Source organism: Pipistrellus kuhlii, unplaced genomic scaffold (genome assembly GCF_014108245.1).
Source record: "Pipistrellus kuhlii isolate mPipKuh1 unplaced genomic scaffold, mPipKuh1.p scaffold_m20_p_13, whole genome shotgun sequence".
NCBI lineage: Eukaryota > Metazoa > Chordata > Mammalia > Chiroptera > Vespertilionidae > Pipistrellus > Pipistrellus kuhlii.
This window is the reverse complement of record NW_023425438.1, coordinates 12,583,238-12,610,311: the sequence shown is the minus strand read 5'-3', so window position 1 is coordinate 12,610,311 and position 27,074 is coordinate 12,583,238. Positions and strand designations below refer to the sequence as shown.

Sequence of the window (27,074 nt, the reverse complement as noted above, 5' to 3'; positions counted from 1 at the left end):
GCCCAGCTTTGTGGACTTTCTCTCTCTCTATTTCCATTTAGTATTTAGTAACAGACTTATGGGGACTCCTTTGCAGATTTCTGGACCTTCCCCTGATTAGCTCCTTCTTCTCCAGTACACGTTCCCATAAATTCTAGCCACCTGAGTCTCCCTAAGTTATAAATGTACTTTCCTCATCTCACTGATACTGCCATGATTTCCTCGAGTTCCTCCTCTCTGGGCCAATAATGAGCCTCCTGGAATCACCTTATTTGTTTTCATTCTCTTCTGGATAACACAACAGTAGTTCAATAGATGAAATGGCTGCTTCATATATTTTGTTTCATATTTATCCCATTTTCTAGTTATTTATGGTGGGAAGGTAGGTCTGGTACTAGTTACGCCAACATGGTAAGATTTAATATATTTTTTGAATGGTCTATACTGCAAAAGACACTTGTATGATAGTTGGGTAGATAGATGCCTAAATACATGATAAGTCATATGGTGAGGCGTGGCAGGGAAACTATAGTCCAAGGGGAAATGTAAACTTGTTATTAAACATGAATATGGTCAGAATAATGGGGACAATAAGTGCAAAATATTAAAGATATATTTAAAAATGAAAATATCAATAATGTCAACTAATTGTTTGAATATATATATATATTTACACCCAGCTGAGAAAAGTCCCAAGAAAAAATAGAAACTTGGAAGGAAGGTACAAAGGAGCTAATTTTGGAACTAGAAGCTTCAAAAGGAGAGGGTAGGAGAAATATGTGCATATGGGGGTTTAGGGAGTGAGGACTGGACAATTATAGGATGGCATATAAGGTATGTGGAAAAATCAGGATGCAGAAAAATGGAGCACAAAGGGAAATAGTGAGACTAAAGCATTTATTGAAGTTCTGATGAAAAAAAACTTTTAATTCATTGAAGACAAGCCAAGTAAGAAGCGACAACTACAAAATCGATATTTTATCTTCTGTTTTGCCAATTAAGTTTAGTAATTTTTAAATTCCAAAATGACTTCTGTCACCATGCTGTAATTATCTAGGCTTCTTCCTGCCATATGCTGGTGTAGGTTAAAGAAATACAAATGGAATTAATTTTATCCTAAGTAAAATAAAATTAGAAGGATAAATCAGCATACAAAAATGTTTCCTGGACCCAATTAATACAAATTTTAATTTATCTACTATTTTTGGGTTTTGGTGCTTATGCTTCTTTTGCATTCTCATCATCATGAATATCAAGAACTGATTACATTATATTTGAGCTTCACAGTACATTTGTTAAGATGTGCTAGTGTAAGCCTTATCATCTCTTGTTTTAGGTGAAAGTGAGAATTCAAAACAGTAATGGTTTTTCAAAATGCACGTATCTGTTAGGTTGTCTAACTTTAATTAGGTCTAACAGATTCCATTGCTATGGTCTTTTAAACTATACTATGCTACTTGGCTTTGGCAATTTTTTAAAATGATCTACCTTCTTAGCAACTTCCAAATATGCAATACAGTATTATTAACCATAGTCACTTGTGGTACAGTTCATCCCCATGACACTTACTGGAAGTTATAAAGTAGTACCTTCTGACCCCCTTTTACCTATTTTGCCCACCTTCCCACCACCTGTCTCTGACAACCACCAATCTGTTCTGTGTCAATGACCTCGTTTGTTTATTTATTTATTTAGAATTCTCACGTAAGTGAGATCATGTTATTAGTCTTTCTCTGACTTATTTCACTTAGCATAATGCCCTCAAAGTCCACCATGTTACTGCAAATGGCAAGATTTCCTTTTTATAATAATATTCCATTGTGTGTGTGTGCATCACATTTTCTTTATCCATTTATCTGTCCGCCCATCCGTCCACCCATTCATGGATGCTTAGGTTGTTTTCATATCTTGGTTATTGTGAGTAATGTTGCAATGAAAACAGGGGTGAAGGTATCTTTTTCAGTGAGTGTTTTTGTTTTCTTTGGATAAATACCCAGAGAGGAATTTCTGGAAATATGGCAGTTCCACTTTAATTTTTGGGGGAACCTCCATATTGTTTTCCACAATGGCTGTACCAATTTACATTCCCACCAACAGTGCACTGGGTTCTCTTCTCTCCACATCCTCACCAACACATTATATTTTGTCTTTTTGATAATCATTCTAACAGGTCTGCATAATACCACATTGTGGTTTTGATTTACATTCCTCTGATGATTACTGATGTTGAGCATCATTTCATGTATCCTTTGGCCATCTGTATATCTTCTTTGAAAAAATGTCTCTTCAGTTTTTCTGCCCATTTTTAAATCAAATTGTTTGCATTTTTTTTTGCTATTAAGTTGTATTAATTCTTTATCTATTTTGGATTTTGTCCTCTCAATTTTGACTGTAATGTTGGACAGCCAGTAGATATAACAGACAAATACTTAACATTATTAACATGAGCAAACTCTGTATTAAAAAGGACCTATATACTTCATTCCATTCCTCTGCTTCTTTTGGCCATGATATTAAGTGATGTTACAAGGGAGAGAGTGGCAGCCTCCACTAAATGTTATAATAGATTAGAGCTCATTCTTAAAATCTTATTAGTATTTCAAACCTCTTTTCATTGCCAATTCCCTATGCCTGGAAAGTTCTTTCCCTGTTTCTGTGCTGAGCTTATCCATAGACATCCTTTAAAATTCAACTCAGATGTTACTCCTCTGGGAGGAGTAATGGGAGGTGTGATGGGAGCATCACCTTCCCGATTGCAGGATTGCCTCCCGCCCCCGAGGGCTCCTGGATTGTGAGGGGGCATGTAACAGTGGGGTATCTGGGAGTCCTAATGTAACAGTGTGGGTGGTTGCCCTGCCTCTGCGTTCTAGCAATCTATGCATGTTTCTCTTATGGCTGTATCACATTCAGTTTTGTATCACTATGGCCTAAGACTGTGCCTATTCATATCATGTGCCCAATAAACATTTATTAAAATATATACTAGTAATACATTAATTGTGCCAGATACCATTTCCTGAGTGGTTATCATAAGATAAGTACTGCTCTAGGCACTTTATGACCACTAAATCACCTAATCCTTACAATCATCCCATGAAAAAATTGTTCTTATTTTGATCTACATTTCACAGATAAGGAGAATGAGAATTAGATTAAAAAACATACCTAAGTTCTCTCAGAAGAAGATGGCAGAGCCAGGTTGGTCTGACTCCAAAACCCACTAAAATATATTATTCACAAATGTCCTTAAAGCCCCTTGGACCCATCCATAGTTCATGTTTTTGTAACTTCTTGTGTAATTTCTGGTAGCTATGCTTCTGAACAGCATTGGAGTTGTGCAAACTGAATCACAATGCTAAGATGGAAAGACCAAATAAGCAGCTACTTTCCCTAGAGTTCAGAAGGAATTAGGTTGATGAACAGAATGTTCTCAAATTTAACTTTTCTTCTTCAACCCTTGGGCTCATTACTCTGTAAATTGTAATTTAATAGAAGAGAAAATGTAATTTCATGTGAAATATGAATATAGTTAACTTAAGCTTAATATTTTATGATAATATGCAAAAAGCGTCATGACTTCCTTATGCTCCACAACCTTAATGAGCTTGATAAACTATTCCAAAGAGTAGTTTATTATAAAATAACATGTTTGAAATAATTCCAAACACATCAGAACTCACATTAAATGATTATATTCTCCAGATAAAACACACAAAAAATATAGTCCTAAAAAAGAATATATAATAGAACAAGCCAACAGAAAGACTAAATCCAGCTATGTGCTCTTTATAAAACATACACCTCAAACATAAGAACTGAGGAAGTTTAAAATATGTGAAATGGTAAAATATGGCAAATAGCAGCTAAAATAAAACTGGATAGCTTTATCAGTGTCATCCAAAGTAAAAGCTTAGAGTACAAAAAGATAAAGATGAGGTAAACTTTAACTGAAATAGTAAATTGAGCAGCAAAAGGTTCTAATTCTAATACAACCAATAAAATATATATGTATAATATATATATGTACAATAATATATGTACAATAATATATATATGTACAATAATATATATGTATAATATTCACACACACATACACAATGAAATTGACAAATTTACCATCAAAGTTGGTAATTTGAACACAATTCCTTAAGTAATTGACAGATCAATCAGAGAAAAGGTCAGGTTGGCCCAATGAACATATAGCCTATCTAATAAAGAGAGAATATGCTAAGTTACCATCATGCCTTCACAAAGATGGCGGTGCCCAGTCCCTCAGCCTTGTTGGGGTGGCAGGTGTGTGGCATGGCTAGGCCCACCTGCTTCGTGCGCCTGCCTCTGGAGTCCCCAAGTCCCCTCAGATCCACAGCCACCCAGGCAAGTTTTAGATGTCGGCTTCCCAGCCACCCAGAGCCGGCCTGAGGTACAGGCAAGCCTTGGATGGCAGCTGCCCAGCCGCCCAGGGCTGCCCGAGGCTTGCGCTGCTGGCAATGGCAGCAGCAGAGGTGTGATGGGAGCATGGCCTTCCAGATTGCAGGATTGCCTCCTGCCCCTGAGGGCTCCTGGATTGTGAGGGGGCATGCTGAGAACCAAGATCAACAGTAATTAATATAAATGTGAGAAGACCCACCAGAAGGCTGAATTGGGGTCTGTGATATTCACAGGGTGAATATTTGCATTTTATTACCTACTGCTGACTCAGTGGCCTATAGCAACTCCCCCAACCTGATGATCTTACTGTTTACTAAACAATCACCTTTGATATGTCTGTTTGCATTCCTAAAAGGCAACTGTGTATTCTAGTAAATTAAAGCAGATGGGAATGGAGATTCAGTGGAACTTAGTCCCTTGAACTAGATTCACAACTGGCTCTCCCATAATTTCAAATTTATATTTCTTGTGTTTTAATTTGCATTTCAGCCCTTTCTCCAGGTCTTTGAAACCGAGGCTATGCAGGCTGTGGCTTCACAGGGGCAGGCTGGGCTGAGGGACCCTCCTCCAGTGCATGGATTTTCATGCACCAGGCCTCTAGTGTGTGTGTGTGTGTGTGTGTGTGTGTGTGTGTGTGTGTATATATATATATATATATATATATATATATATATATGACACCTGGCTAACATATATTAAGTCATAATTTTTCTAATGTATACAATGAACATTTACAAAAATTAACGAGGTACCAGACTGTAAATAAAGTCTCTTCAAATTTCACAGAATAGTCTGTTTAGAAAATATTTTCTGACCTTAACAGGTTAGAAGTTAATAATAAAAAGATAAATTAAAAAGTTCCATATCTATCTATCTATCTATCTGGCTAATATGCAAAGTGTTCCTTCAGGAGTTTGACCGGGAGACCCGAGTTTGATCGCTCACTATGTCATACGCTGACCACCAGGGGGTGGCGTGGAATGAAGGAAGGCCCCTATTGGTGGCCCCTATCAGCCCTGATTGCTGGCCAGGCCTAGGGACCTACCTGTGCAGAAATTTCATGCACAGGGCTCTAGAGTAAAGAGATTTTAAAAATGTTTCTGAATAACTATTGGATCAAAGAAGACATAATAATGTTATTTAAGAAGTAGTAAAAACTGAGTTTCAGTTTTATACCCCAATTGAGTGAAATCATATGATCCTTAGCTTTTTCTAACTTATTTCACTTAGCAATATTTAGAAAACTGAAACTCAGAGACACAGACAACAGTTTGGTGGTTTCTACAGAAAAGGGGTTGGAGGAGTGGTAGTAGGTAAAAAGTGCCAAAAATATGGTGATGGAAGATGATTAGACTTTAGGTGGTGGGCAAGCAATGCAATCTACAGATCATGTATCATATTAATGTACACTTCACTCCTATATGACCCTATTAACCAATGTCACCCCAATACATTTAATAAAAAAAGAAATAGTGAAAACTAAATTACAATATAGTGGTCTTCCCCAACAAGTATGAAGCATAGAATTCTCTTGTTCCATAAGATGAGACACTTTCCAAGAACTCCGCTTTCTAGATCTTGTCAGTTTAGGAACGCTAACTGTCAGCATCAGGGTTTGCTCAGAAAGGACCAGAAAACGAATGCTTGATTCATGCATTTTACCTAACAGATTTTACTGAACAGATGTTTTCAACTATTTTATCCCTTAAATATTTCTCTAACTTTTCCCCACTTCTTCATCCCCACTACTGTCCTAGTTCAGGCCTTCATCATCTTTTGTGACTACTACTGCTTTACCTTTCAAACTGGTCTCCCAGTCTTCAAAAAGAATGCCTTTGATACCCTCAAAACATTGCCACCTTTTCAATCTGCCCTTGGCACTGAGTGAGCTAAGTGAAATATAAATCTGACCACATCATTCCTGTACTTGGAGCCTGTCGCTGGCTCCCAGGGCCTACAGAATAAAACCCAAGCACCTAGCCTGGGTAATAAGGGCCTTCATCAACACCTTCATCTGATGTGCTACAGACCCAGCGGTTGCTGTCCCTGGCACACCCCATGCACTCCCACATCTGTGACTCCCTGCTCTTTTTGTGTTGGGCTAGCACCTGCTTATTTGTCAAGACTTGACTCGGGAGGCATTTCACCCAGGAACTTTTTCCTGGGTTCCCACAGGACCTGCAAGTATTTACAACATCATTCTACAATGTTCTATTTTTCTATGGGCCTTCTTCCTTGGACTGTAAGTTCCTCAAAGACAATGAACTAATTGCGGTATCCTAGAACATAGTACAGTGCCAGTATTCCATTATGCACAAGTAATCAAAATACTGGAGCAACTGTCATCACAAAGCCTTCCTTACCTTGCTCTCCCAAGAATACACACACTATGGCAAAAAGAGTTGGCAAAGGAATGGCTTATAAAGGGACCACACAGCATGTGCTTTTTGTCATATGTAATTTACTTTTAACATATTTTCTTGGAAAGGCCCCAAATTAGCAAGTTTCCCATAAGTGATTTCTTTTTGATATTAGGGAATTCTGTTGACAGAAACATGTTTAACAAAATCATTATTTAAATATTGACTGGTAACTGCTAAGCAACTTGCAAGACAATTTAAGGGGCAGAAAGAATAATATAGGATATTATACTCCTCTAATGTTGAGAAAGCATACTTTTTTGGATCAATATTCCTTTGGCTTTTGCTTCTCTGAAGTTGTGACTGCAAAAGATTTCGAGGTTCTAGCTATCACAAGTCAAAGGGCTTCTGGTACAATGCAGGTTAGAAGGTCACTGTAACATGTCAAACACATTCTACGTACATTATAATATCTTAGTTGATTTTTCCCCTGTTTTTTAAATGTGTTAGTAATGCAGGTCCAACGTTTTATCCACTTTGGATCTAAAAGCTTCTCAATTCACTTATTCCACTATCCAATTAAAATCTCTTGAGAACTGAGCAATCATTTCCTGACTTGCCAGGGATTAAATTTGGATGCTTGGCTGAACATGAGCCTTATCTCTCAAGCCATCACTTTTAATTGGAACATGTAACACAGGGTTTTAGCTGACATCATAGTCTATTGCCATGGAAATGTAAACATGGGTTTCTGTTAGACTTGCCTCAAAGCAAGTTTTAGTGGTAGACACCTGGAGATAAGAGATAAATTGTGTAAAAAAATGTATCCTCTAAACGTTAGAGTTCCCTAGAAACTCAGACCCTCGGTGATCTCATCCTGCCTCACGGCTTTAAATACCATTTATACTGACAACTCTCAAATTTACATCTCCAGTTGGACTTCTTTTCTAAAATCTGAACTCCTATATCTAAGGGGCTTCAGTTGGATGTCCAATAGTCATCTCAAATCTCAGATGTCCATCCTGAGCGCGTGTTATTGCCCTCTCCCTGCCCAACTTGCTCTGCTCACAGTCTTCTGTATCTCAGCAAAGGTAACTTCCTTTTCTGCTGGCAGAGACCATAGGACTTGGAGTAACCTTGACCTGTGTGCTCCTCAGCAAAAGCTTTCAGCTCTATGTTCAAAATACAATCAAAATATGCTCACTTCTCTTCACTTGAACTGTTTTCAAGCTATCATCAGTTCTTGCTAGACTGTTGTGAACGGCCCCGAACTGGCCTCCCTACCTCTGTCCATTCTCACATAGCTCCCAGATGAGTATATTAAAATATAAGTCACATCCTGGCCAGTTATGCTCAGTGTATAGACCACTGGCCTATACAGGTTGCAGGCTCGATCCCCAGTAGGGGGTGTGCAGTAGGCAGCCAATAAATGATTCTCTATCATCATTGATGTTTCTCTCTCTCCCTTTCTCTCTGAAATCAATGAAAATATGTATAAAAAGTCACATTATATCACTCTTCTGCTCAAATTTGCCAATGGATTTTCATTTCATTTAGGATAGGAGCCAATGTCTTTTAATCATCCATTTTCTTCTTAAGCTACACTGATCATAAGAGGCATGGTCCCACCTCCGGGTCTTTGCAAATGGGAAGCCCCAGGTACCTGTATGGTTTGCTTCCTTTCCTCCTCTAGGTCTTTACTCTAAATCAGCTTCTCAGTAAAGCTTTTGGCCAATGACCTAAAATTAGTACTCCCACCCCCCTTTTGTGCTTTATCTTCCTCCTCAGCATTTATCTACATACTGTGCATTTTACTTATTCCTACTGATCCTGTCTCTTCCACTAGAATGTAAGCTCCACGAGGCAGGAATTTTTGGTGTTTTTTTTCATTGTTGTGTCCTTAGCAGCTAGGAAAGTTCTTGGCAAATAGTATAAAATATTTGTTGAATGGATAATTGAAAATAAAATGTGTGATACATGTCATAAAAAATAAAGATCATTAGTGAAAACATGATTAGCCAAGACCTATGAGCCTAATGTGTAAGAAAGTCCATTTGTTATTGGGTTTTCATGGTAATCTGTCTTTGGAAGAACTGACTTAATTTTCCACCGGAAGAGGCTTGATTTAGCAATGTGGAACTTCAGAGTGTTCTAAAAAGGATGAGAAGAATGATAGATACAGGTAGGTATTAAATAATATTCACTATTTGCCATGTTAGATGAGCTAATGATTTAAAAAAATTATTAGTACAGGACTTACTATTCATAGAGGACTAAAATTAGAAATGAATTTAAAAAAGTAGCTCACTGATGGGATTAGCTGTGTCTGGCACACAGTAATGTAATGTATAAAGTGAGTTGGACTTGGATGCCATCCAAGAGGGCTGAGTTACTGAAGCAGTTTTATGTCTAGTGATTCTACAATATAGGCATGGGTGTACAGTTAAACTTAGTATCTTCAGTCCTATTCCTTATGTTAGTTCCATCTTTAGACCTGAGAATTATAAATCCTTAGTTGTTATTTCTTATCACCTTACAAAATAATCAGTTAATGAATGTATAGACTTCAAGCTCTCAAGTGAACTGTAGATGAAAAGGGCAGTTACTACTAGACAGAGTTAGAGGTAGAATGACATAATGGAAAGATAAAGGTTTGGAAAACTGGATTCTAGCTGTCACTATGCCACAAATTGGCTGTGTGATTTGGGGCGAGTTACTTAACCTCTCTTAGTTCCTCATATGTAAAATGTGGAAGATGGACTGATAGGCTTCAGTGATCTAAGTGGTATAAAACTTTTTGACCTTTAACCTTAACCCCTCCCCCAAGATGTCCACATCCTGATCCCTGGAACTTATGTGTATGTTGTATTCTATGACAAGGGGTAATTATGGTTGCTAATAAGATGCCTTAAAATAAGGCAGTTATTCTGAATTATCTGTTGGGGCCCAATATAATCATAAGGGTTCTTATAATGTAGAAGAGGGAGGCAGAAGTGTGTCCGAGTGATGCCATATGAAAAAAACTTGACTGACCAATTGCAGGCTTTGGAGATGGGAGGAACTGGCCATGAGAAGTTGAAAAAGGCAAAAAACCCAAAACAACTCCCCCATAGATTTCCCCTAGAGCACATGTGTCAAACACAAGGCCCGAGGGCCAAATCCGTCCCGCCAGGCCTTGCAATGTGGCCCGCACCGCGCTGTCATCACTGCACTCTGCTGCGTTTCCATCACAATGACAGTTTATGACTGTTCAGTAAACCATTCGGCCCGAGATTTAGGCTGGATTTTAGATTTTGGCCCCTTCTCTGATTGAGTTCGACACCCCTACCCTAGAGCCTTCAGAAAGGAACAAAGACCTTTTTACCCAGTGAGATCTGAGTCACACCTCTGACCTCCAGAACTCAATTAAATTCGTACTGTTTAAGCCATTACGTTTGTGCTAATTTGTTATAGCAGCAATAGGAAACAATCATGATATGTATCATAACTAGCAAAGCTGGACTCAAGTTTATCTCAGATGCTTGGTTTTAACCAAAAACCCATACTCAGGTATTTTGTAAAGATCTTCAGAGGCAGAAGTAGTCACATACCATGAGAAGGTTATAGGAAAGTCATAGGAGAGAGTCTATAGGGGAATACAATTTTTACTAGTGATTCATGTCAGGAATAGGAACCTTTTATGAAGTAAGAAAATGACAAGAGAAGAGACCTTAGCGAGGTGACTCACCATGAAGACCTCAGTTTACTCATTTGTAAACTGAAGAGCTAGGATAAAAAAAACTTCTAAGTTCCTCTAGTTCTGAAATGAGATTTTAATCCCACCATCCCCAAAGTTAAAAACAGTATTCATTTTAGGAAGCACTGTAATTATCTTTAATGTCTGAGGGTCAAGCTTCACAGAGAGCCTTTACGTAGTTTAACAAGAAAGTGGCTCTCAATTTTAACCCTGACACTCTTATTTAGGTAGGTCACTTGGAAAACTTGTTTAGCTTATTCTTCTTACTTCACTTATGGTAAACATTCCGCTAGATGGATTTTCTAAGTAATCTATTATTTTAGATGTCTGAGGGTTTATTCCTTTAGGTAACAAGCTTTCAATATATTGGATGGAACTTTCTAAAAAAACACATGCCCTACTTTTATATAAAATTTAATGGGTACCATATTGTTTTTTCTTGAAAAGAGTCATATGACTTACATCAGTCACTATACAGGGCTGTAAGACAAGAATGCTCTAGAGAACAGTCAGCAAACTATGCCTGAAGGCTGTTTTTGCAAGGCTTGGGATAGGAAGTTTTTACATTTTTAGTTTTTTTTTTTTTTTTTTTTTAAAGAATAGACCTTATATACTTACTATCTGCCTCTTTACAGAAAGGTTTGCTTCCTCTTGCTCTACCAAAAGATGTGTAGGCCTCTTCACAACCTAACTGAATGTTATTCGCTCTCACCAGAGGAAGGACATCAATGTTGGCACAGTGTCGGACAAGGTAGCTCAAATATTTGTGGAAAAACAAAGGCTACTGACATTTAAAAGTCTTTTGTTGGTTGTTCTTACACTCCTCTATTCACTTTCAGATTTCAGGCAATCACTATTGTCTGCCCCTAGTAGTCTCTCCCCTTTATTCTCCATTTTTTCTAACTTTGGCCTGGAAATGAGAGTTTCTAAATGTTTTAAGCTATATGAGATTAAATTGGTTATATGAAGACCTTAGAACTATTTTCCAGGTTAAGGAAACAACAAAGGTGGCTCGGTGCTGGGATTTGGCAACTTGTTTAGATTGTCCCAAGGTCTTTTTATTTATTTCTAGGTTCTCTGCTATCCTTGGGAAAAGCAAGGTTGCTGGACAGATGAGGTCTTACTAAAGTAATGCCTGATCATTTTTTATTTTTATAATATAAAAATAGCATTATATCCGAGAAGTTATTCACCAAATATTAAACTGAAGCAATCTTGGTGGTATGATTTTCTTAGAATATCTGATCCTTTTTATTTATTTAAAAAACAAAACAAAACAATGAATACTACATTTATAATAAGACATTTTCATAAAAAAGATAAATTGAAAGGCTCTCCCTATCTAATCTCATCAACCATTCTTTCATGATTTGATCACTTTAAAATATATTTTTATTGATTTCAGAGAGGAAGGGAGAGTAGAGAGAGCTAGAAACATCAATGAAGAGAGAGAATTATTGATTGGCTGCCTCCTGCATACTTCCCACTGGGGATCCAGCCCTGAACATGGGCATGTGCCCTTGACCCAATCAAGGCCGAGGCTCTGTCCACTGAGCCAAACCAGCCAGGGCCATGATTAGATCACTTTAAAAAAATGGATGTAGCTGGGCCAGTGTGACTCAGTTGCTGAGCATTGACCTATGAACTATTACATAATAGTAGGTCACTGATGGATTCCTAGAGAAGGCACATGGCTGGGTTGAGGCTCCATAGCCAGTGTGGGCATGCAGAACTCAAATAAATTTGAGATGTTTCCATCTTCCTCTTCTTTTCTAAAATCTATAAAAATATATTTTAAAACAGACAAAATATTTAAAAAATGGATTAAATACTGTGTTTACTGGGTTTTATTTGACTCACACTCATGTTGCCATCCACGGTTACTAGAATACTGTAAAATAAGTTGTAAATACGCCGGGACCGGTTTAGCTCAATGGATAGAGCGTCGGCTTGGGGACTGAAGGGACCCGGGTTCGATTCCGGTCAAGGGCATGTACCTTGGTTGCGGGTATATCCCCAGTAGGGGGTGTGCAAGAGGCAACTGATCGATGACTCTCTCTCATCAATGTTTCTAATCTCTATCCCTCTCCCTTCCTCTGTACAAAATCAATAAAATATATTAAAAAAAAAAGTTGTAAATAGGAAATACTGCAGGGATGCCAACCATCAATATGGTTGAAGGTGGCTGATCTTTGACCTCTGGCTCCACTCATTTTATACAAGTTCAGACAGGAATACCCAACTTGGATAGTGTTCCGGACCAAAATCCTTTACTTCCTTTAGAGGCAGGCACATCACATTCTTGGGGGTAAAATGACTTGGGCCACGAAGGGGGGAGGCTCAGCAGCCTGGTCAGGAAAACAGGATGAGAGCTTTGGAGGCGCTCTTGGTACCATTCGCGCGTATACTACGCCCTGGCCACACTGTCCCCTCACCTGACAAACGTATCCTACCTCCTGCACCCCATCGGGCACACTGCAGGCTGGGGGGAGCCTGCAGCTCACACCAAAAGCTGCCACTGTTCATCCTCAGCAGCCCCAGGGCATCCGCAGAGAAGAGCACACTCCCTCCCGCCAGTCGCACTCTGGCCCCAGACAAACCTGACCAGGTCGGTCATGCAGGAGCCCACCACTACCACGGCCGCCGCCTCCTCCTGCCTCTGCCGCCCCGGCTCCCCAGACGCGGCCATGGCTCTCAAACGCGGTGCTCTCCAACCGGGAAGCTGCCCTTTACCCTTTGCCCGACCACCCCGTTGCCAGAGACGCCGCCCCGACCCTCCCTAGCTACCCGGGCCTTCCAGATGCCTAGGCGGGTCGCCCACCTGAATGCCCGAAACAACCCCGCCCCCCAGCCGCCCCCGGCGCTTCCAGGAATGGTCTTCCCGCACCGCCTCCCGCAGGAGGCCCCGCGGACAGTTCCCGACCCGCGCTGCTCGCTGCGGCCTAGGAAAGCGCCGAAGAGGGAACTTTCAGGCACCGCGGGGACGCCTCTCGGGGAGCCCGGCTCGGGGCGCGCGCGCTTCCCGGCCGGGCCGCCGAAGGGGCGGGGCGGGGCGGACATCCGGGGACGAGCACGCGGACATCCGGGGACGAGCACGCCGTAGGCCCCGCGGTGCGCGCGCAGCTCGGCGCGTCGGTCGGGGGCGCGCGCTCGGGGAACCTGTACCCCACGTAGTCGCCGGTTACCGAACGGACTAAGTTCCAGGTACCTAGGCTGGGGCTGGTGTGGGAAGGTTGGGTCCTGAGCCGCACAGGCTGCGCTGAGGACCGTGCCCAGAGCTCGCCTCCCCTTTCCCGTGGAGAAGGCCCGGCTCCAAAGATGCCCTGCTCATCCCCATCCCGCTGGTCCCTCAAGAACGGGATCCCCAAGGCCAGGGTTATTCCTTCTCATCTATCCCGTTCCTGGCCCCCGGTGAACCCGATTGCTTCTTCTTTTCCCGCGTGATGAGGGGATCATAAGGTTTGGGAGAAGGGAGAGTGCCCCCTTTGAAATGTCTTCTCCATGGGGGTGATCATTCTTTGGGTCGTAGCTGGCTTGTTTTTCTCAGAGAAATGACTTCCCCCCGTGTTAACTTCCCTTGTGCGCCCTATGACGTGAACGTGACGCAGCTGGACGCTACCCCTTTCCGTTCCATGACGTCAGCAGGGCACATGTTTCCGTGTTCGTCATCCCATCTTAATTGCAAGAAACTGGACAGCGCTTTAGACGTCTTTGTGGTCCCCAGGTGGCCGATCAAAGGACCTTACGTGACCTTAGTTGGAGGCCGCAGGCACCTGTCAAAATTGTATTTCTGCATTTTCCTTCTGTAACATGTCAAAATCAGGAAATACAAATTGCCTAACTAGCATTCAAGGGAGGCTGGCCACCGTAAAGTGTTGCCTGCCTGCGTTCTGTTTGTTACAATGCTGAGATGTGTAAAAGCTGCTCCCGGGGGTGATTCCTACAGCCATGCCCCTGGCTCCAAAGGACTGCACCAAAAGACCATCACCATTCTGTAGCCTCTGATTTTGGAGTATTTCCCTCTCTCCTTTGGAGGAGCCACAGCACCTCACGCTTGAAACAGATTTTAGCACTGCATGAAATCTTGAACTGTCAAAAAATAGTATTTTGGCTGTTCTGGAAACAAAGACAAATTCATTCCTTCAGGTGTCATCCTAAGGTCATGACAGTTGCTGAAATGAAATGGGTTGTTGTCACCTTAAGTATAATTTGGCTTCCCTTTAGCATTTTTTTTTCATTTTAAAAATATTTTTATTGGTAATATTACAGATATCTCCAGCGCACCCCCTTCCCCCCCAATCCTCCCTCTCAGGTCTTCACTACCATTTTGCCTGTGTGCATGGGCTATGCGTATAAGTATATAAATTATTTGGTTTATCTCTTCTCCCTTTAGCATTTGATTGGTGCAGTCAGGCCAATTTCAGCAGTAGGCCTATAGTAGTTGTTCCTAGTTGTAAAGCAACCATGAGTCTAAATTCATGCCATTTTCTCCAAATTTTACAAGCTGTATACTTAAAAAAAATCACTTTGATGCTTTTCTCTTTGGTGATTGAAGTTATGTTTATTTGAGAGGAAAATGAGAATAGTGGATTTTGAAGGGGATCTGGATTTGAATTCTGATCCTTCTGCTTGCTAGGTTGGGGAATTTGAACAAGTTAGGTAGTCTTGCTGAGTATTAGTTTTCTTATCTATGAAGTGGAAACTAATATTAAACAGAGGACAGGGTTGTTCAGGGGAAGTAAATGAAATTACAAATTGAAGTGGGTAGTACAGTGCTTGATAATGAAGAGATGTTCAGAATGTTATATTTTCCTTTTTCATAGAAATGAGAGATACAATTATAATAGATATTTCCCATAATTAAAATTATGGAAAAACAAGGAAGGATATTTTCCCCTCATTGATTTTCAAAGAGAGTGGAAGGGAATGGGAGGGTTGGGGAGAGAGAAGCATCAATGTAAGAGAGACACATCGATTGGTTGCCTCCTGCATGCACTCACCAGAGGCTGGAGATGAACCTGCAACCCAGGTACATGCCCTTCACCGGGAATCAAACCTGAGACCCTTCCTGAGACCCTTCAGTTCTCAGGCTGACCTCTAATCACTAAGAAACACAGACCTGGGAGAGGAAGAATAATTTTGTAATGTAGGTGAGGTCCTTCAGTTTTTTTCCTAGATAAATGTTTTTGTATTTGCATATGATTTAGGTAATCATCCTTTCAAGAACTGTGACATCAGTGGTTAGAAAAAAAAGTGGAAACATTGCAGAATAGAAAAAATAGGTTTCAAAATGATAATATGGATTAGCATACTTTTCAAAGGCATCATAAAAGTTATCTGTATTATCTTTAAAATGGGAATTCCCTACTACCTAGGGGTATGAAGATCAATTGCAATAATGTATATGGAAGCTCTTTTTTTTTTTTCCCTTCAAATTCTCACCATAGGATATTTTTCCCATTGATTTTTAGAGAGAGTGGAAGAGATAAGGAAAGACAGAGGGAAATCTCAAAAACACATTGATTGGTTGCCTCCTGTACGCACCCTGACCAGGGCCTGGGCTGAGGAGGAGCCTGCAGCCAAGGTACATGCCCAAGATACTTCTGAGTGTCATCACCCAGAAGGGTCACAGTATTATTATGTTTTGAAAGATCACTGTAGTTCTTTATTATTGTCTGAAGTTATTAAAACAAGTACTAGTTTCCAACATTTATTTTATTTAGGGTCACTTAAGTCCTCATGTTTTCATATATGAAAACTAGAAGCAAAACATCATTTACTTGTAACTTGCAGGTGCATAATTGCTTCAGATGTGAGATTATCCTTTCAGATTGAAAAAGACAGTGATCATTTAAGTTGACTTATTCACCTCTGAAAGGAGAGGCTTTCATTTAGAAATCTATTAAGAGGAACTCATGTACTCCCTCCCCCAGCTCCATGGGTTTCCAAGTAGTTTAGATATGATTTATTGTATTTTCAAGTTTAAGGACTTCTTAGCGCCTTACAGTCAAAGACTTTTAGATCCATGTTAGTTTGTGTTGCTGAATATCTGGACAGGTATATGTTTTCATGATTTAATTGTTAAGTAGATTTTTGCTACATCTATTCCTTAGATATGCTATCCTCTACCAAGTTTTTGAGGGCATATTATTTTCTCTATATACCTGAATTATTTCTCTAGCTTTTGTCTCCTTACTTAATTTACTTATTTAAAAATGTTTATGAGGTGTTTAGTTTGTGATCTCTCTCCAGGGGTTATATTATAATATACTGTGCAGTAACAGTTAATGAAAATTATGTAGAGAAGTATATCAGAAAAAAATAATTTCTAATAAGTGACTTGCAAGTAGGTTATGCTTGTTCTAGGTCTTTATGTAGTATTATCAGCTAAGTTCTTACAAAGCGAGGATTCCTAGCCTAGAGGTATGTGAGTTTTGTATGTTAGAGGGAGTGAAGGCTTCTTAAGGCCTCACCTAAGGAAGAAACAGCCAGTTGTAAGCGGAATGGGACAGCTTTAAGTGGAATGCAGCACTGTAGAAGTCAATTTTGGAAAGGAGGAGGGAATTGGATTTCAAGGATTGCCTCTGTTCCTGAAAAGCAGTGTAGTCTATGTCCTAAGTAGGTGAGTAGCAGGGAGATGATTTCATTGGGAAAGGCAGCTTAAGACAGGAAAAGGAGGTATTTATTCATGCAACAGAAACTTCTGTGTGCTATGCCGGTTTTCAGGAAGCTTGGTGTATGTAGTTCTTTGGATATTCTGATCACCATTCTTTCCTTCTGCTTTCAGTGGTGATTTGCAAGTCAAGTTAAAATGTCCCCAGAAGTGGCCTTGAACCGAATTTCTCCAATGCTGTCCCCATTTATATCTAGTGTGGTCCGCAATGGAAAAGTGGGACTGGATGCTACAAACTGTTTGAGGATAACTGACTTGAAATCTGGGTACGTAACTCAACCAATCCAACTTTTACCTACCGAAAAGCCTCCTTTTGCCAGAGTCATAAAAATTGGCCACAGACATTCATCAAGTCATAATTTAATCGCATATGGATTCAGTTGATTTTTGTCCAGTTCTTGACATTTTATGTTTTCAGTTGTTTTATTTGTGTTGTGGGCCATTGTTTTATGATCATTGCTTTATGTCTTTTTGGGAGTGTATATCTTTATTAACAGAGTACCATGTCGTGTTTCGCAAGTGTACTTTTCAGTCACTGACTCGTTTTCTAGTTATGTCTTCTGTAATTCAGTATGCACTGCAAGAGTTGGGTTTTGAAATTCTGAATTTGACATCATTGAATAATCTCTCCTAATAAGAAAATTATAATAGCTAGCCCAGATGAGTCATTTTCATAACATGATTGACATGGTAAGATCTCATGCCTACAGAAGTTACATTAAAAATACTCAACTTTTAGAAAAGAAAAAAAAAAAAAAAAAAAAAAAAAAAGAAAAAAAAAAAAGAAAAAAAAAAAAATACTCAACTTTTTATTTGAAATAAATTTAGATTTACAGAAAATTTGCAAAAATTTTATAGAAAATCACCATGATACTTCCTTAAGGTCTACTGAGGTACCTTTGACACATGGTATAATAAGTAAGGGTTGACTGAATGAATGGGTGAGATGTTTTCCTAGAGTAGTTGCTTGGTTTGGGGATCAGAGTGGTTTGAACTTGAGGCTTCGAGGCATGCTTATTGGTCTAGTAGTTTATTGCTTAAATTCTGTTACACATAATCCTTTTAAATGACATTCTCTGACAAGTGGATTGACATTTTTGAAATTACAGCAAAGGGTATTACAGCATTGGGTTTAATCTTCTGGGTATCATATATATTGAGACCTAGAAGGGCTATTTTAATTTTAGGGAACTATTCCATGAGCCTACTGAATGTTTATTAGCTATCTGCTGTATTAATTTGATCATAAGCATATGCTATTTGTAAGATGCCACATTTTGTCATTTTTAGTGATTTACTATTCTTGAAGATGTCTGAGTATTTAGCATTCTGGAATGATGCCTGGCAAATATAACAGAGAGGAAAGCAGGGAGGGCTCACTGCAACCGGTGGCAGCTGAGCCTTAATATCTTTTTTCAGCATTTCACAGTGACTCAACCTTGTTGGCACATGGCTGTATTTAGGGCATCTGCTGTGACATCTCATCCACCCACAAGTACCTGTTGCATTTTTTTGTCCATGTTCTGGATTTCATTACTTAGTTAAAAATAGATACTCGGTGTACTTGATTACTTAATAGAAAAATTTTAAAAAATGTGTGTTTGAAGACTGATCTCAATTTGACTGTATTTTTTTTTCTAACTGGCAGTTGAGCCTTTAAAAAATTTTTTTTTATTGATTAAGGTATTACATACATGTCCTCATCCTCCCCATTACCTCCCCTCCCCCCCCACTCATGCCCTTGTTGTCTGTGTCCATTGGTTAGGCTTATATGCATGCATATAAGTCCTTTGGTTGACCTCTCCCTCTTACCCCACCCTCCCCTACCTTCCCTCTGAGGTTTGACAGTCCAGTTGAGCCTTTAAAAAAAAAAAAAAAAAAAAAAAAAAATATATATATATATATATATATATATATATATATATATATATATATATATATATATATATATTGATTTCAGGGAGGAAAGGAGAGGGAGAGAGAGAGATAGAAACATCAATGATGAGAGAGAATCATTTATTGGTTGCCTTCTGCATGTGTGCTCCTGGGGACTGAGCCCATAACCCGGGCATGTGCTCTGAACGAGAATCGAACCATGACCTCCTAGTTTATAGGTCGATGCTCAACCACTGAGCCACACTGTTTAGGTAAACTTTATTAGTTTGGTGCTTGGAAAGGAGGCAATTTTAATTTTAAGATAGCCAACTTTAAAAAATATTTTTATTGATTTCAGAGAGGAAATGAGAGGGAGAGAGAGATAGAAACATCAATGATGACAAAAATCATTGATTAGCTGCCTCTTGCATACTCCCCACTGGGGATGGAGCCTACAACCCGGGTATGTGCCCTGACCGAGAATCGAACCATGACTGCCTGAGCCATGCCAGCTGGGCAAGAGGGGCAACTTTTAATGATTTAGTTTCTAAGTGTTCATGTGGCTTTTTCATTTCACTCTCTTTTCTGTACTTTCCTGGGATATATTTTCTTTTCCCCTGTGCATATCTTTATATGCTATATATTTATTATGTAAAAATGTGTTTCTAAACAATGTACTCTTGTTTTGCACGTTTAAAAGGTTCATACACATGATATATTATATTATTCTTCTGCAACTTGCTTGTTTTGCTAAGTATTTTAAATTCATGATATTTATTTTTATCAATACTTAAGTTCTTCCATTTATGCTGTTATATCCAATTCCACTGTATGAATATGCCTTCAATTTTTTATTCACTCTCCTACTGATTGACTTTTATGTTTTTCTAAATTTATTTTGACAAAAGATGTCATAATAAACATCCTCTTAGCTTTGCACAAGAAGATATATATAAGAATATTTTCTGGAGCAGAGTTTTTTGAACTGGGTGTGTTTACCCATTAGTGGTTCTAAAAGCAAGTGAGTGAGTCATTCCAACATTTAAAAGATTAATAAAAAGAATGGGAACTATCAGGATATGTGTCACATATTAAGAATAAACTCTGCTTTATGAATGTTAGTTTCAGTTAAATAAGTATGTGTGCATTGGGTCACAAGGTAAAATATGTTTGTGATGATCAAAAAAGTGTGAGAGGGTTTGGTTGGTATGAATCAGTGGTTGAGCATTGACCCAATGAACCAAGAGGTTGCCAGTTCTATTCCCAGTCAAGGCACATGCCTAGGTTTTGGGCTCCATACCTGTTGGGAGTGTGTAGGAGGCAGCCAATTGATGACGTCTCTCTCTCTCATCAATGTTTCTATCTCTTCCTCTCCCTTCTTCTCTGTCTCTTAAAAAAGAGCTTGAAAGGTACCTCTCTAGGGTATATAGTTCTAGGAATAGAATTGCTGGTTCTTAGAGTAGATGCATGTTCTATCTACTAGATATTGTCAGATTGTATCAATTTCTTTCCATCAGAAATAAGTGTTTCCTTTATTTTATAGCCTCAAAAATATTCTGTGTTGTCAGACTTAACTTTTTGACAAGTTGATGGGTATAAAATAGTATCTTATGATTTTAATTTGTATTTCTATGATTACTGGTATAATGAAATACCTTTTTATATCTTTATTGCCAGTTCAGATTTCTTTTTTTGGGGACTATCCTTTGCTCATCTTTTTAGTGATTGTATTTTTGTATAGATTTTAAAACTTTTTAAAGCATTTTGGATACTGATCTTTTGGCACTTACATGTATTACAAATATCTGCATTCAATCTGTGGTTTATATTCTTAATTTGTGCTACTGATGTCCAGAGTTTTATTTTATTTTAATTAAGCCACATCCTATATAATAAAAGCCTAATATGCTAAGTGTCTGGTTGTTTGGTAGGCTGTTCAACCAATCAAAGCATAATATGCTAATGATATGCTAAGGCATCTCAACCACTCGCTATGATATGCACTGACCACCAGGGGGGCAGACAGTTGACAGGTTGACCTGTTACTATGATGTGCACTGACCACCAGGCGGCAGACACTCCAACTGGTTGGTTAGTTTGCTGCTGGGGCCTGGCTGATCAGGACTAAGTGAGACAGGCTGGACATGCCTTGGAGCCCTCCCACGATCTCCCCCTGGCTGGCCAACCTCCTATGTCTCTCCTCAGCCCCAATGGTGCACCAGTAAAATGTTTGTGATGAAGGGGCCCCTCAGCCTGGCCTGCACCTTCCTGCAATCCAGGACCCTTTGGGGGAATGCTGGAGGGCCACTTTCAGCGCTGTCCTGCAGGCCAGGTCAGGGAACCCCACTGGTCCACGAATTTGTGCACTGGGCCTCTAGTTTATGAATATTTTCCTTTTTAGTTTGTGCCTGTGTGTGTGTGTATGTGTGTGTGTGTAAGAGAGAGAAAGGGAGCATTTCAAGAAACTCTGTCCTACCCAAAAGTTATAAATCATCTTTTAAGGATTTTAAAGTTTACCTTTTTCCTTTTTTGGTCTTTAAATAGAAAATTTCCCCCCCTATAAAATAATGTTGTGAGAGGGACATATTTCCCCCCCTTCCACTATATGGATAATTGGTTATCTCAGCATCATTTATTGAAAAGGCTATCCTTTGCTTATGGATCTGCAGTGCTACCTTTGTTAGATCAAATTTATGTCTGTTTCTAGACTTTTTGTACTGATATGTCAGGCTCATTTTTCTTGTGCCAGTTCTATACTGTCTTAACAATTACAACTTTATAGAATGTCAGTGATAACTGGTATTCATTTTTTCTAATTCTTAAAAATTGTCTTGCCGAGCCATTTTATATAAATACTTTTTGATAACCTCATTTAAATAGTTGCATATTGTTCTATTAGGACATACATAATTCAGTTGATAAAACTCTCTTATTTTAACTCTCTAAGGAAAGGAAATGAAGGGAAACTGACCCGGTGAGGGGCTAATTGAGAATGATGGTCAGGAAAGCCTGAGAAAATGACATTTAAGTTGAATTATGAAAGATGAGAATAATTCATTGTGAAGAGCTGGGGAATTTGATGTAAAAGGCCAATACCATGTCAAATGCAAGGTAAAACTTAACATATTCAAGAACCTGCAAGGCTACCATGGTTGGAATGTAGTGAGAGAGGGTGAGAGGGAAATGAGATGAGATTCTAAAGGTAGTCGGGGGCCGGATTATACAGAAGTTGGTGAGCTGTATTTGGAAACTTGAGTTTTATTCTAGGTGGAATGAGAAGCTATTAGAGGATTTTTTATCAGTGTGACAGGATCTTATTTGTATTAAAAAAATCACTGGTTGTTATATGGAAAATAGCTTGTATGGGATAAGGTAGACTAGTTAGCTGTTCATTACAATAAACCGGGTGAGAAGTGACAGAGTCTTAGAATACGGAGGTGACAATGGAGGCTGAAAGAAGGGATTGTAAGCTATTTGGAAGGTACAATCATGAGGAGGTTCAATTGGCGTGTGAGAGAGCTTGAGCAAGTTGGTAGATGGTCATGCCATCTGTTGAGATAGGAAGATTGGTGGAGGAACTGCTTTAATCTGATTGATTGTTGTCTAGATGTGTTATACAGCTGTCACTGTGGGTTTCCCTTTGTCTCTGTCCTGTGTTGAATCTCATGTTACTTTCTTGTGTCCTCTTGCCTTGTTGGAGCATGTTCTCCAATAGCAGCCCATAGAAGGGAGAGGAGGAGGTTTGTTTTTTGAGATCCTGGAAGTCTGAAATGTCTTTAATTCTACTTTTAAACTTTATTGATACTTTGGGCAGTTACAGAAGTCTAGGTTGCAAGTAATCTTCCCTTCAAATTTTGGAGGTCTTGATCTGTAATTGTGGAGATCTTTAACACCCTTACTGTTGTAGTGTCATGGATGCAGTATCTTTTCTGTACGGATAGTAATTATAGTTTTTGTGAAAATTGAAGTACAATGGATTAATTATAGCTTAAAAAAATGTTTTCTTATGACAGCTGGGAGGTTTAGTTGGTTGGAATATTGTCTTCATACACCAAAAAGGTTGCAAGTTTGATTCCTGGGCGTGTATGAGAGACAGTCAATCAATGTTTCTTTCTTACATTGATGTTTCTCAAATCAATAAACATATTCTTGGGTGAGGATTAAAAAAACCTCCACAAACACCTTTTTCTCTGTACCTGGCATTGTCTTTCATGTTGATGACTTTCCTCAAACTGATGATTCTTCGCTGTCCAAGTCTATTGAAGAGTAAGGCATCAAAATGTGAATTGAAGCTCTTTGTGCTTAGCTGGGCTTGCCAATCACTGAGCCTCAGGCAATGTGAGCAGGCAGCTACCTGGCCTTTTATTAGATGATTGTCAGATTCATTATCAGGAGATCTTCTCTGCGTCTATAAAAAAATAAAAGTGCCTAAATGGGTGCATATATTTCTATTTGTCAGCAAAATTTTAATTTTGGAGCCAAAGAGTTTGTAAATTTTAAGACTTTTGATGTATTTAATATGTTGGTATATTTATATGTAAGGAAACATAAAAATACATATTTCTCTCAAGAAATGTATTATCAGCTTACACTTCCATTAGCAGTATATGAGGATGCCAGTTCCTCTACAGTTTTGATAATATCAGTATTATAAATTTTATAAGATTATTTGCTAATTCAGGAGATGGAAAATGTTAGACATGAGCAGAAAGCCCCGGATGCCTAGCAAGGAGCAAAACTATGAAAACAAGAACATTGCCCCCAGGGTAACCTATCTTCCCCTAGCATATCACTGGTCATGCGGTTTGGACCCCTGATCTTTCGTATCGCCTGTCAGGCAGTTTATATCCCCTGCCATTTCCTTCCTAACGATAATATCTAGGCCTCAGTTGTATTTCAGCTTCAGGCCCAGAAAAAGCAGCAAAACCAGACAAATGGCACAATGGCTGCCTGAGGACCAGCAGCAGCTACATTGACTAGTGACCCCCTGTCCTGGCACCAACCTATCAGCGGAGACCACGATTCTGAAAGAGCATACATAGAAAGCTGATGAATATCCTATTGAGACCCTTCCCTGAATCCTCCCCTAAGATTTCCACCTGCGAGAGAGATAAATAAGCTCAGGACAAAGGACCCAGTGGGCGCTCTCCCTTCAAGGAATATGCCTCTGTTATCCCCTGCCCCCTTTCCTTTCTCACAGGCAGTATTCCCTAACCTCTAAGGGACCCCATCAGATTTGCAACCAAGGGAGCAATGGGCAGTGGCAGCTTGTCCTGGGATAACCCTCTGAACCTGTCTCTAAGGTCCCCTTTTCTCTGTCTTCCCAGTGAGCCAAAGCAGCCCAGCCTAGGTTCTCCCCTTGCTTCTTCTATGTCCTCCCTGGTTTTACTGACCTAAGAATAGTTTTGCTGCCATCATCCACCCAGTATCCTCTTGGCTCAGTGCCTTTCCCTTTGGATATCCCATCTCCCTCGGTCCCTTTCCTTAAATAAATTCAAATTTTCTTTATCCACCACCTGAGATGGCTGTTTAGCTTGCCCGCATACAACCATGTTAACCTTTCAGAAATTATATATATGTGTGTATGTATTTTTTAAAAATATGTTTTTATTGATTTCAGAGGGAAAGGGAGAGGGAGCGATATAACCATCAATGATGAGAGAAAATAATTGATTGGCTGTATCCCATTAGGGATCAAGCCCACAACCCGGGCATGTGCCTTGACCAGGAATCAAACCATGACCTTTTGGTTCATAGGTCAGTGCTCAATCACTGAGCCATGCTGGCTGGGCCAGAAATTATATTTAATTGCTCTTTTATTTTGCTTAGTTATTGGAGTGTGCATGTATGTGCATATAAAAATTACTAATTTATGACATTTGTCCATTTTTTTTTTGGTGGGGTCTTTTTCTTATTGATTTGCAAAGCTTTTTTATATGTTAATGAAGATTGATTAGGTTGAAGGATAAATGAGCTTGGAGATGCCAACTTTTTTTTTTTTAATCAGATACACCTAGCAGTTTTCAATAGTTATTAAAGATAGAACATTGGTTGTCTTAAGAAGAGACATGCTAATATTTCGTTTTTCTTTATTGATTAAATGCCCATCAGCAGATGAGTGGATTAAAAAACTGTGGTACATCTACACAATGGAAACTATGCTGCTGTAAAAAGGAAGGTACTCCTATCATTGTGACAGCTTGCATGCAGTAGTTTTTGACTGAGGGTTGAAGAAGCGTGCCTGCCAAGGCCCATTAAGATGGTGTGTAGTCTGGCCCGAGTGCCTCAGTTGGTGGAGTGTCATCCCATGCACTGAAGGGTTGTGGGTTTGAAACCAGATGGCACATGCCTGGGTTGTGGGCTTGATCCCCAGTGAGGATTAAAAAAAAATGGTGCGCAGACTAGAGTAGGAATTCTGTTGGAGGTTGGAGGTTGGAGGCTTAGTGTGGGCAGTGAGTGGGTGGGGTTGTGGATGTTACAGGGCAGAATTTTTGCTAGGATTTGGAGTGCTTATCTAGGAGCCAGTGAACACATGCGTGGTGTTGATATTTTGAGTGCAATTACTGAGTCCAGGTTGTCCTTCAAGAATTATTTCTTGGGCCTTTTTTTTTTTTTTTTTTTAACCAGAAGAAACAGTTTCCCTAAGTCCTCATGCCTCAGCTCATACTCCTTTCTACTCTTAGATCTTTAACCTGAGTAGCTGTCTGTTCAGCCTTCTTTTAATTATAATTGTGTAAGATAGTTGATTAAGTAGTTCAGCAATCTTTAAACATTTCAAAGTAGTGTCGGTTATTTTATATTTTGTACTTAGTATTTTTTGGGGAAAAAAATCAAAGTGATAATATTGGCCTTGTCCCAGTCAACCCTAAAATCACTGACTTTGGGAAGTTTTGCTAGGATTCCACATTCTTTCCACAGAATCTGGGATGGTAAATGCTAGAATGAATCTGGGTCTGGAGTTTTTGGTAGTTGTGAATTTTGGGCTTTTCATATCTTGCAGTGACTTCATTTCAGAGTGGCTTCATTTGGTATGGAGGTTTGGGAAGAGGTGAAGGGAAGTAGTAGCCAGTCTAATGTGTAAAGAAAGGGGATAGGGGATTCATCTAGTCTGTTCCTAGCTCTGCTTTACATTGTTCAAGAAAACAAGAACTCATTCCTACTTTTATCTTTGTCCCCTCTGTTCTGTGCAATTTTAAGGTAGTATTTTTTTTGTTTTGTTTTACTAGAATAAAATGTTTTGTTTTATTAGAACAAAACTTTTGCCAAATTCTTTAGGATTAGAAGATAAGTGAGGCTCTTTTAGTACATGTTAATAGACACATACTCTTATTCCAAATTAATTATTCCTATACCGTCACTGTTAAAATGCCCATTTATGCCTTATATCCATGCAGAACAGCCTCCTTTTTAGCATCCATGTTACTTGATTAATCTTGTTTTTTGTGCCATGTTCTTGGGAAATAATTTTGTAATCTTCCTTTTCAGGGCCACATTTCCTGAGTAATTTGGTTATCTTTCTAATGGCTTGTTATGAAAGTAGTTTTTCCCATTAACCTTGTTTCTCTTGACTTTTTGAAAATATATCCTTTTTGTTTTCTGAAAAGGTTTTTATCTCAACCCTTGCTCTTGCTAACTAACTGATAAGAAATCTTGAATTAAGTGGAAGTTTTGGAGAACATTTTGATGTTCCACTGTTAAGTAGGTATGATGGCCTTAGAATAATTGTTTTTTTCATCTATGGACTCCTAACACTCTTTTTATTTAAAAAGCATCATTTCATCCCTAGCTGGGTTGGCTTATTGGATAGAGCGTTGGCCTGTGGACTGAAGGATCCAGGGATTAATCCTGGTCAAGGGCACATACCCAGGTTGCAGGCTTGATTCCTGGCTTGTGGGGCATGTGCGGGAGGCAACCAATTAATGTGTCTCTCTTACATCGATATTTTTCTGTTTCTCCTCTTCCCTTCCACTCTCTAAAAATCAATTGAAAAATGCTTTCAAGTGAGGATTAACAAATAAAACAA

At 39.2% G+C, this 27,074-nt stretch overlaps 2 protein-coding genes across 9 annotated transcripts in view; one reads left to right on the top strand and one right to left on the bottom strand.

Annotated features, from left to right (window-relative positions):
• RBKS (ribokinase) overlaps positions 1-13,260 on the bottom strand; it is a 70,479-nt gene extending 57,219 nt beyond the window's left edge. For 5 of the 7 annotated variants that reach the window (XM_036434894.2, XM_045580576.1, XM_045580577.1 and 2 more), the window contains exon 1: positions 13,104-13,255. In XM_036434894.2, coding sequence (XP_036290787.1) covers positions 13,104-13,192 — 89 coding nt within the window. In that variant the 5' untranslated portion in view covers positions 13,193-13,255. Of the gene's footprint in view, positions 1-13,103 lie in introns of all 7 variants that reach the window. The other 2 variants (XM_045580574.1, XM_045580575.1) reach the window with 2 other exon arrangements.
• A 267-nt stretch (positions 13,261-13,527) lies between these two features.
• Positions 13,528-27,074, top strand: part of BABAM2 (BRISC and BRCA1 A complex member 2) — a 317,151-nt gene continuing 303,604 nt past the window's right edge. For both annotated transcript variants that reach the window (XM_045580572.1, XM_036434893.2), the window contains exons 1-2: positions 13,528-13,707; positions 17,291-17,442. In XM_045580572.1, coding sequence (XP_045436528.1) covers positions 17,315-17,442 — 128 coding nt within the window. In that variant the 5' untranslated portion in view covers positions 13,528-13,707; positions 17,291-17,314. The remainder of the gene's footprint in view (positions 13,708-17,290; positions 17,443-27,074) is intronic.